The sequence below is a fragment of the Elaeis guineensis genome, chromosome 5 (assembly GCF_000442705.2).
Source record: "Elaeis guineensis isolate ETL-2024a chromosome 5, EG11, whole genome shotgun sequence".
Classification (NCBI taxonomy): Eukaryota; Viridiplantae; Streptophyta; class Magnoliopsida; order Arecales; family Arecaceae; genus Elaeis; species Elaeis guineensis.
The window spans coordinates 81,653,821-81,665,131 of record NC_025997.2 but is presented as its reverse complement, the minus strand read 5'-3'; the positions used below and the strand labels follow the sequence as shown (position 1 = coordinate 81,665,131).

The following is an 11,311-nucleotide window of genomic DNA, read 5'->3' as shown; positions in this document are numbered from 1 at the left end:
ACGCATGAGCAAGATCCCTTATGCTTCGGCAATAGAGAGCCTCATGTATGCCATGCTATGTACATGACCTGATATAGCCTATGCTATGAGTGTCACAAGCAGATATCAGTCGAATCCAGGTGAAGAGCACTGGACTTCTGTGAAATATATCCTTAAATACTTGAGAAGGACTAAGGATATATTTCTAGTCTTTGGGAATGGAGAACTCCAGATTCAGAAATTTACAGACTCAGACTTTATGTCTGATATAGATGATCAAAAGTCGATATCTGAGAGTCTGTTCATTTGCAATGGTGGTGCAGTCAGCTGGAAGAGTTCCAAGCAGACGGTAATTGCTGATTCCACCATAGAGGCAGAGTATATTGCTACATCAAAAGCTGTGAAGGAGGCATTCTAGTACAAGAAGTTTGCTACAGAGCTTGAAGTGATGTCATCGGATGCCATCCCTCTTTATTGCGACAATAATGGCACCATAGTCCTAGCTAAGGAGTCAAGGTCTCACCAGAAGTCCAAGCATATCGAGCGATGATTCCATCTGATCCGTGATTACCTCGAAAAGAATTATGTCGAGGTTAAGAGAGTCGACTCCACAGACAAAGTGGCAGACCCATTGACAAAGCCATTAGGCCAGCAAAAGATCGAAGCCCACCTTGAGAAGATGGGACTTAGATATGTAGCCAATTGATATTAGGTCAAGTGGGAGTTTGTTAGATGTGTGCCGTAGATGTCAGATTGGCTGACACATTCCTATACAAATGTAAGAGCAAATTTATAATTTTGACTATAAATGAATAAAAGGGTTATTCTACTATCACATTGTGTACATTATGTCTGTGATACATCCTTTGAGTTAGTAGGAATGTTAATTCATATTTAAGGTATGAATTTACATAACTAACTCATAAATATCTCCTGACCATAGGATCATCACGAGGATGGTGATCGATCCGGAAGGTTGGTTTACGATCGCTTCCTTAGGATAGATGTGTCTTGAGTCTACGGTGTGGAGACACTGGAGTGAGAGTACAGATATTCGTTGAGAATGAGAGTACTGAGCGTGACCACCTCGAGCAGTCATAAGAAAGTCTACCTTCTCGTCGATGACTAGCTTGATGCTACAGCTATGTGTCTAGTTCTTTGACCTGAGGTACATCGACAGTTCATCTTGAGTGTGTTATAGTTTGACTACACCATAACTCGATCTTCTAGCCATTCAGAATCTTAAGGTATATGTTGGCTGTAGCATATTCATTGTAAGAACCAGATTGCACCAAGATGGGATCTATCAACTTTGGTAGATAAGAGGAGTAGTCATATGATGATCGAAAGATCGAGTCCTTAAGCCCATGGCCATGGCAGAGTGAAATAATGGAAAAGAGTTTTTCATTGGAGTTTCACATCGGACTTGGATCGATCGATTGATTCATATGACTGATGTTGGATTTGATGAGTTCACCTTAACCCTAATTCAGTCGGGACTCATGATAGAAGAACTTAATTACACAGGTAGCTGCACCGAGAGGTTTGTCTTCATTTCTAATGGATTGCCACCATATACTGCTAGATGTCACTGATGGATTTTGGGAGCAATTAGAATGATCTTGATGATCGATCATTCTAATTGTCTGAATCAGAAGAGTTCTGATCCATTAAAAGGAGTTTCGATGATGTCGATGATAAGATCACGATATGTCTCATTACCATATGAAAATGAACCTAACTAGGTCACACAAACAAAAGTTAGGGTCTGCATGTCATCAATCAAGCTAGCCCAGTTCGATTGATTTGGATTAGATCCAATTAGGTTCAAAGAAATCGTGCTAGCACAAGATTGAGCCTAACTTTCTCCTCGTACAATCTTTTTCATCTCGACTGAGCCAAATATGATTTGACTAATCCAGAGAACCTTGAGAAGGTTTCTCTCAGTCTGACTGGAGCCAGTCCAGCTCAGAAAAGTCTTGTCTTAAGTCATGAGATAAATTTAAGACAACACCTGTCAATTCCTGTCACCTGCCATTTTCGTTTTAGGACATCGATCAAACGTTGACTTATTGATCTTGAACTGAAGGCCACTTGGCAAGAGGTCATTGGAGAGTTTTTGTGGAGTGTCCACCTGCTAAATTAGGCCTCAAAGTGGGTGCCAAGATCAGATTAGGCGTGTGCCCCAAGTGGATAAGGATAGAGTCCCATGAGATGAGGACTCTATGCCTTGATGGACTCAAACTGTTGGGCGCCAATCTCACTGTGTTTATCCAGTGTTGGGGCCAACAGTAGGAGGATTTGATGGGGTTTTTATCTGATATGATCAGATGACATCACTCCATCAATTAAATTTTTTTCAAAATTAATTGAAATTTTTTGATTGATCGAATGATGTGGCACTGCATGGCGCAGCAGGGTCTATTTAAACCCTGTCTGCGCCTAGGGTTTAGAGAATCTACTCAATACCCAGCAAAAGCTTGATATCCCTCCATTTCTCTATTCCCCCTCTGGTCCTCTCTCTTCCCTCTTCATGTCCAAGAAGTTGGGCATCCATCTGGTGCTTGTCCAAGGCGTGGTGGCTCCCTGATCAGAAGGCTGCAGGGATTTGTCGAGAAGCTGCTGCTCCAGCTTCAGAAAATCTTTTGAAGATCTTTCAGATCAGATCCAAATCTGATTTTTGGAGTAGAGATTTGCAAAGAGAAAATGATCTAGATTCTGCTCGAGTGGATACCGGTAGAGGCCAGACGACTGTGTGGCTATTTTTGAATCTCGGACATTGCTGCGATCATCTACAGGGTAATCTAGTTACCCTAGAGGTATTTTTCTAATCCTCAAGTTTTAGATTTAATTTTAGATTAAATATTAGATAAAAAAAATCAGATCTAATAGATCTTAAATCTGAAATAAAGTAGGATAATTTTTTTTAAAAAAATATTCCGTCCCAAATCTCATTAGATCTGAAAGATCCTACAAGGAAAAAGCTCGTTTTTTCTTCAAATATAACAAGAAAGATCAAGACCAAAAATCATTTTTGAGTCAAGCCAAGTGATTCAATTACAAGACTGAAGTGTTTCGTCATTTTCAATTTTGATTTAGCATGTACTAAATCATGTAAACAAAGAGTACTTTGATTTAGGAGGATTATCAAACTTGATATAGACCACTACCACTATGAGTATTCAGAAAGATCCCTAAACTCAATGTGAATCACTTTGACCAATGCAAGAATTCAAGAAGATTACCAACTCGATGTGGATCACCTTGGCTACTATGAGTATCCATAAAGATCACCAACTTAATATGGACTATTTTATATGGACCACTTTGATTATTATGAGTATTCAAGAAGATCACTAAACTCAATATGAATCATTTTAGCTACTGTAGGTATTCAGGAGGATTAGCAGACTCGATATGGATCACTTTGACTGCTAGGAGGACTCAACGCAGATCACTTTGGCCACTATAGATAGAATTGAATCAGATCTAGGAGTAAGATTTACCACATTAGGAAGTCGAATTGCATGCTAAACTTTAAAAAGCCATAACTTGAATATACAATGTCCGATTAAGATGATCTCTTTTTTTTTAGATTAGGTATCTTTTTGAAATCCACAACCTTGGGTTAGCCCCAAGAGAGGCCACATGAGATCAAAATTCTATCATGTGGACCTCAAAATAAGCTGGTTAAATCGAAATTATTCTTTTCGAGAAAGATTTCATCAAAAGTTATTTTTCAATCTGTGAAAAATTAGGTATCACCATAAAAAGTAAAGTTGACGTAGAAATCAAGATCATATCTTGTCAAATTCAAATATTTTTCATAGTTTTTTATATTAATCAATTTTTTTAGAAATCTAATCTTATTTAAATTAGAAAAAAGAATCCGATCCAAATTGTATAAAAACGGACATCTTTATAAAAATTAGGAAGAGGAATTCTTCTCGAATTGTGTAAGAGAGGATCTCGCTATTACAAACGGGGACTATGTACCTCAATTTATAGTGGAGAATCAATCAACAAAAAAAAAAAAAAAAGGAGAACTTAAGCCCTACTTTTGCAGTTTTTCCATCTTTCTTTGATTTTCTTTTGAGAGATTCGAGTTGAACGAATTAAAAAAAATCTTTCTAGTCCCTAATAAGATCAATAAGTGAGAGTAAAGCAAATGTCCATGTGTGAATGCATCCCAAAGTATTGCAAAAGCTTCACCAAGCTAAAATTGATTGCACCAAGGTCATGCTTTACCAGATTTATAGCGATACTGACTCCATTCGATTGGTATGGGGTTTTAGTTAAGCAAATGACACACGGGCTGTAAATTTGTTATGGGGATTTGTGGGCTGGGCATCCTTCATTAACTAATCACCTAGATTCTACCAAAAAAATGATGTATGGATGGGGCACTCCATGGGGTCTTCATTGCTTTTTCATGCATAAAATCTCATCTTAGGGACCATAAGTTACTAAATGGACCAGCCTGTGGATCGGGAATTCAAGTCTCAGTCCACAAAAACTTTTTGTTACAACATGGTCCACTGGAGGATGGCGAAATACATATCAATGCAAATATGCCTGCGAACAATATAGCCTAATTGAAAGAAATATTACAATTACTTTTTATCTCGAATAAATTTTAGATGAAAGCCTTTTAAATGATCATCATTCTCATTAATTAGGTGCCATAAAAAATTATTCAGTATGAATCACCTGTATTAGTTTCTAGGGTTACACATGTCCTAATCCCATCTCATGGAACATTTAGGTCTTGAATAGTTCAACAGGATAAAATAGAATTAAGGAATAAGAGCATACTAAAAATGCATAGTTATGATGGAAATGGGCCGGGTTTAGCTTGGGCCACCCCTTGCCAGATATAGGTCACACTAAATTTTTAGCTTCGTGTCTGGCCAAAGCCCAAGTATTTCCATAGAGCTTGGGTTGGCCCAAGCTCCAACATGGACCTAGTCCAAAGTCTCCCTTAGGAAGCTATGATATTTAAGAAAGTCTTTGTGCACCACATACAGTATAATAAAATTGACATGGAGTACACTATCCAATCATATTAGAGTACGTAACATATTTAATAATGGGACAGATATTTAATACCACTCAGCTTTTTTTTTCTTTAATTTTTAGTGATGAAAATATCTCTCCCTCCGTAGAACGAAGTGTAGTGAATTTCAGTGCAGGGATAAAACGATAATTTTAAAATTTTTTTAAAATTATAATTTTACAGTGAAAAATATTAATTAATCTAATTAATTAACATGTGTTTATCCTACACTAGGATCTAAATATGATATATAGCATGCATTTAAATTTGAAATTCAAACTTCTACGGTAAACAATTTACTGTTATGTGTTCAGAACACATTACCTTCGTGCAGGTAGTCGATCGCTGCAATCTGATCACCGTCTGGAAGGTCTGATCATTGCAATGCAGCCACACAGTGTGTCTGGCCTCCGCGGATCGTTCACATGAAGCTCCCGGTCTGATCGGCTCCTCATGAATGCTAGTTCATTGTAGAGCCCTTTCGACGGCCGATACTGATCGAACTCCTTCGATCGATGTCTGCCGACTCCTCGAATGCTCTGGATCGTCAGCAAAGATGGTAGAGAGGTTGATGAAGCTCTCCCTGAAGTTTGGTGGGCTCACAACACTCGTAGCTCACCTTCTCACTTCCCGAACCCCAAGCTAAAACCCTAGGGTACACACTGAAAACCCTGCGTCCACTTTTGTTTCTTTTCTTTCTTTTTCTCTCAAAAGTTTTTGAACTTCCTACTCACGCACAAGGCTTCCTCACACCCCTATTCTCTCTCAAAAAATTTCTACGCACGCCCCACCTCCCTTTCTCTTTTAAAACAGTGCAAGACGTGTCTTATCCGCGTGAAAGGATAAAGATAAGTGGTTGCACACTTGAATTCAAATCAAATTTGAATTCAAATGCAAATCAACTCATCCTTATCCACTCTGGGCATGAGAAGAGAGGAGGCGTGGCTTCTTTGTGCATGGAGAGTTTACACGAGAAACTCTTTCTCGTGTAAAGCAAGGGGCGCACAAGATAAGGTGGGTGGCGCATGGATTAGTTGGTTGCCCATTCAAATTCAAACATCCTTTGAATTTGAATGGCCAACTAACTTATTTTTATCCAGATAATTGGCACACAAGGGTGGGTGTGGGATGCCTTCTGTGTGGGAGAAAATTCATGAGAAGTTGCTTCTCGTGAATTCAAATGGGTACAGAGAAGTGAGGTGGCGCAGGGAGTTGAATTCAAAAGGTAGTTTGATCATAATTGAACCAACCTAATCAAAATAGATTAAGCACAATTAGACTAAGTTAAACCCAACTTAATTAGGTTTATTTAGGCTCAATAAAATTCTAATCAAATCAAAAATTGACTAAGCCCAATCCCTGATCAGATCAGAGACCAAAATACCTTAGCGATTAGGTCAACACTTAACCTAATCGGGTCAAACCCAACTGAATCCAATTCAATTGGACTTGATCCAAAAATAATTACTCAATCAAATTGAGTTAATTAGCAATCAAATCACTAATTAAACCTCTCATAAATACTGAGTCCAAATCCGATGGGCAATCGGGTATCAGAATTCATCGATATGAAACCCTGATCGAAAAGTCTCAAACCAGTGGGACTTTTGATCTCGATACCCAAAATGTGTGGAACTCATGATTAGAGAATCCTGATTCTCGATCACAGAATTTCAGACACGTAGGACTCTTCATCAGCCATTGGATCAGATAGGAACCTCTAATGTGTGTGACCCCGCAGGATCGAACTTAAACCGGTAGCACAGGAACCAATTCCTATACTAATCGAAGTGACCATCTAGCAATGGTACCCAACGTCTGGATAGGTCGAATAGTCACAATCGCAATACTCAGAACCTATATGAATATGGTTACTGTATAATTCATCATTTTGACTCCTGTGTTTAGGATGACTTAGGGTTAAACTGTCAACCCTGATAAGATCATCCGAATCATGTTCAACTCAAACAGTCTTGTGACTCCTCACTAAGACTACCCTAGCCAAGATTTTACTAAATTGAAACACGACTGTACACAGCTCCTGAACTGGAGTGGTCAATCCCATCTTGACACACACACCGACAAGTCAAGTACTTGACTACACCCAGCAGCCTTTCGTCACTGAATTAAAAATTCAGGTAGTCCAGTGCTTAAGTACAGTGAGTTACTTGCAAGTCACTGCGGCGGTCTCAGGTCGGAGGGACAGTTATACCCATATCCTATCGGAGCAAATCTTGACAGCAGAAAAGGCTCCGGAGTCGGTCACGTTTAGTACAGATGTACCCTTACATCTCATCTGTATGCCATACAAGTATCTCCACACTCCTTGGTTAAGAGGACAACCAACCTATATGGCACACAACGATCTATGCTTGATAAACATTGTCGTCCTTGATAACAACGTATCATTTGATCGCGAATAGGTTTAAGGACTAAACGACAAATCCTCCTTTGTCGAGTCTAAATAGTCCTAAGGACTTCACCACAACATAGGAGTTCATTAGAAAATGAAATAATTTATGATGAAAAATATCAAAATAATTTTTATTAATTTATAATTCATATACTAATACAAGAAAGAGCACAACTGTCAACAGGTTGACGATTGGCTTTGGGACACTATTCCCAACATAAAGAACAAACAGTATTATTACTTTTTGATGCCTTGTATAACTTCTTGTAAATATATATGACTCTGAATAATATATATGACTTTCTGTGTCTTTATGACATCTTAAGCAATATATATGACTTCATGATGTCTAATTGTATGACTTTCTATGAATATATATAACATCTTAAATAATATATATAATTTTTTGTGAATATATATGTCATCCTCAATAATATATATAGCTTTTCAATGTCTTATATGATTTTTTGTGAATATATATAATATCCTAAATCATATATATGACTTTTCATGAATATATATAACATCTTGAATAATATATACTAATACCTTATATGACTTCTTTTGAATATATATGACATCCTCAATAATGTATATGACTGTCTGTGAATATATATGATATTCTGAATAATATATATGACTTTTTAATATTTTATATAATTTTTTATAAATATATATAATATTCTGAATAATATATATAGCTTTCTGATACCTTATATGATTTTATGTCATAATATATGATATTTCAAATAATATATATGACTTTTTATTGGTTATTATAATCAAAAAGATATCATATAGGGCATCAAAAAGTCATATATATTGTTCAAAATGTCATATATATTGATAAAAAAATCATATAGGGTATTAGAAAGTCATATATATTATTTAGAATATCATATATATTTATAAAAAATTATATATATTATTTAAAATATTATATATATTTATAAAAAATTATATATATATATATATATATATATATATATATATATATATATATAAAATTTAGAATGTCATATATATTAATAGAAAGTCATATATATTATTTAGGAAGTCATATATATTTACAAAAAGTCATACAAGACATCAAGAAGTTATATATATTATTCAGAATGTCATAAAGACACAGGAAGTATATATATTGCTTAAAATATCATATATATTCATAGTAAGTACATATAAGGCATGAGGAAGTAATAATACTATTTTTTTTTTATTCTACGAAAGGAAGGATATTTTTGTCATTGAAATTGGAGAAAGAAAAAACTTAGCGATATTAAATATCTGTCCCATCATTAAGTGCGCTATGTACTCCAATATAATTAGATGGTGCACTCCACATAAATTTTATTATACCACATGCAGTGCATGAAGAATTACTCTGTTGTACGTATTGTCATGAGCTATGCGCAAATTGGAAAAGAAAGGCTCTTTGCTATCCATACTGTCTATGGAATAACTTATTTTTATTTTTTTTTTCTTATCTTTCTTTATTACCTCTTCTGCACCTCTTTTTTCGCTTCTATATATCATCATTCTTTTCTTGAATATTATTAGGCATCAGTCCAATACATTCTCTGAAAGGCAAAAAAAAAAAAGGAAAAAAAAAAGATAAAGGAGAATTGAGGCTTTTATTCGAATTCCCCATGACTTTTAGAAACTATAATACATGACCAAGTTAGAGCCACAAAGTGGTAAAGTATTCATATACTGTACCTTATTGCTCCCACTTCAAATTAAATACCGAAACACTTGCAGCAGTAAGAAAAGAGCCACGAGTTCTGAAATTTGCAATACATTAACAGCATGACTTTCTAATTGACAAAGGCACACCTCTTCCTGATCTCCCCCTGATTGCCTGTAAGCACTCCAATATTCCCCATCTTAACCATGGACTCCCCAAAGTCCTTGAAGAATTCAGATGGGAATCCAGAGGCTTGGGCTTGGCGCTCAATATAAGCTTTGGTCTGGCCGTCAAGAATGAGAGTTGCGTCTGACGTGAAGAGCCCCCTTCTTTTGGCCACCAGCTTATAGTAGCTTGTGTCAAAGGTCTTAAAGCTCCCAGGATCCATTTCCACAAGGGTGGTCGCATCATTAGGCCTGCACTTGCTCTTCAACTTTGGTAGGTAATCCTTGTCTAGCATTGGATCGGCATCACCATTTCCGGTGAAGTTATATAGACGACTCGAGAAAGACGAGCAATGAGAGGTCCCTATTGTATGCCCACCTGGTCGAAAAGAGCATTAGTTGGCTAAGTTATCAGATATCAAATGCTCATGTCTCTCCAATAAGATCAACAACTTGTTTAACAAGGGATATACATTAATAATCATGAATCATATATATTGGACGCCAAAATAATTTAGCGTAAGTTCATTAGGCTTGTTTGAACTGATCAATGATGACTGGATATACTGTAATATGGCAGAGGGCTGCTCTTTTGTTGTGCAATTTGTTTGTATAGTAGGAACTTGATTTCCATTATACCTGACAGAACGACAAGGTCCTTTGCATTTAAACCCTTTGGGATGAAGAAGAGATTCAAATTCTGAGTGGCGTTGAAGAAAGGTGGTGGCAAGTTGGTTAAGGTCTCTGAGGCTATTGATATTTTCCCGTCCCTTCGGCCAGTGGGTACGTCCCAAAATGGTCCTTTGGTCTGAAACAAGAAAGGATTTGGTGAAAAAAAAAAAAAAAACACAGAAAACTTTTTAATTCATGCAAGATCAACCTGTGAATTGGCATAAGATCATATTCTCTTACCAAAAACACTGCATCCCTAGCTACTATAGCTAAGATATCAGCGCATGAAACAATGCCAGGACAAGCCGCCTCCAATTGAGCCTTGACGCGATCGATCACACCATAACCTCGTAGGCTTAAATTGGGGAGTCCATCCTTCTCAGCTGGATTGTTTGTAGTTCCATTCAATAGAATCGAAGCATCACATCCCTACAGAGAGTTTTGCATGTTGTGAGACCATGTTCTTCGTCAATTTAACTATATATATACAAGAGAATGCATGCTTCTAAGGATCAACGAGGCATTTGAATGACATACACGCACAAAACAATCATGGAAATGCATCCTAAGTAAAGGGCCGGCGAGGCTCGGTGCAAGTGACATGATCGCAGTCATCTCCTTGCGAATGATCTCTTCAGCTTTGGGGCATGACCTTTGGTAGAATCCAACCTGCAAGCTTTGTGCATCTGCTGAACCTAAAAGGAGAAGCACAAGGGCCAAATTTAGCAAGATCTTGGAAGGGACCGTATAGGCCATTTAATTACAATGGAAAATGGAGAGATAATAGTTTGATGCTTGGATGGATGAGGGCCTATACCATGTTATATATAGGCGAGTGCTCTCAACCTTGGGTTCGTGCCGACAAAAAGTCATCATACATTGCATGGAATTTTTTTTTTTTTTTTGATGAAATTATTATAGTGTCCTTGAGCAAAGACAACCATTAGAATCAGCATATAAGATGTTCGATCGACAACTGAGTGGATTGAAGTAGAAGTTCATAAAATGGTTTCAACTCGATCAGCAGTGCCAAGTTGTTTATTTTAAACACAAACGAGAATCAGTGTTATATACACTGCATGGAAGTTTATTTTTTTAAGTTGTAAACTAATTAAGTACTGCTTTTATAATTTAATAAGCAAATGGAAGGATATGTCAAGAATGATTAGGGTAAAGAGGGCAGGGCATGTTGGATGAAATCTACAGACAAGGAATTTTAAGCTGACAATGTAATATTCAAGTCTTAGTTCACAAGTACAGATCCTAAAAACTCTCCTTCCCTTCATTAATTTTATATGAGAAGGATTGTGTGAGCCATGTGGGAAGCAGCAGTTGACCAC

At 36.8% G+C, this 11,311-nt stretch overlaps 1 protein-coding gene across 1 annotated transcript; it reads right to left on the bottom strand.

The window, feature by feature from the left end:
* Positions 1 to 9,059: 9,059 nt before the first annotated feature.
* LOC105034681 (peroxidase 1) lies at positions 9,060 to 10,776 on the bottom strand. The gene is made up of 4 exons (XM_010909919.3): positions 10,509 to 10,776; positions 10,212 to 10,400; positions 9,939 to 10,107; positions 9,060 to 9,678 (listed from the first exon to the last, which is right to left on the bottom strand). Exons 1-4 carry the CDS (start codon positions 10,725 to 10,727, stop codon positions 9,266 to 9,268), a joined length of 990 nt encoding a protein of 329 aa, XP_010908221.1. The 5' UTR covers positions 10,728 to 10,776; the 3' UTR covers positions 9,060 to 9,265.
* Positions 10,777 to 11,311: the final 535 nt, after the last annotated feature.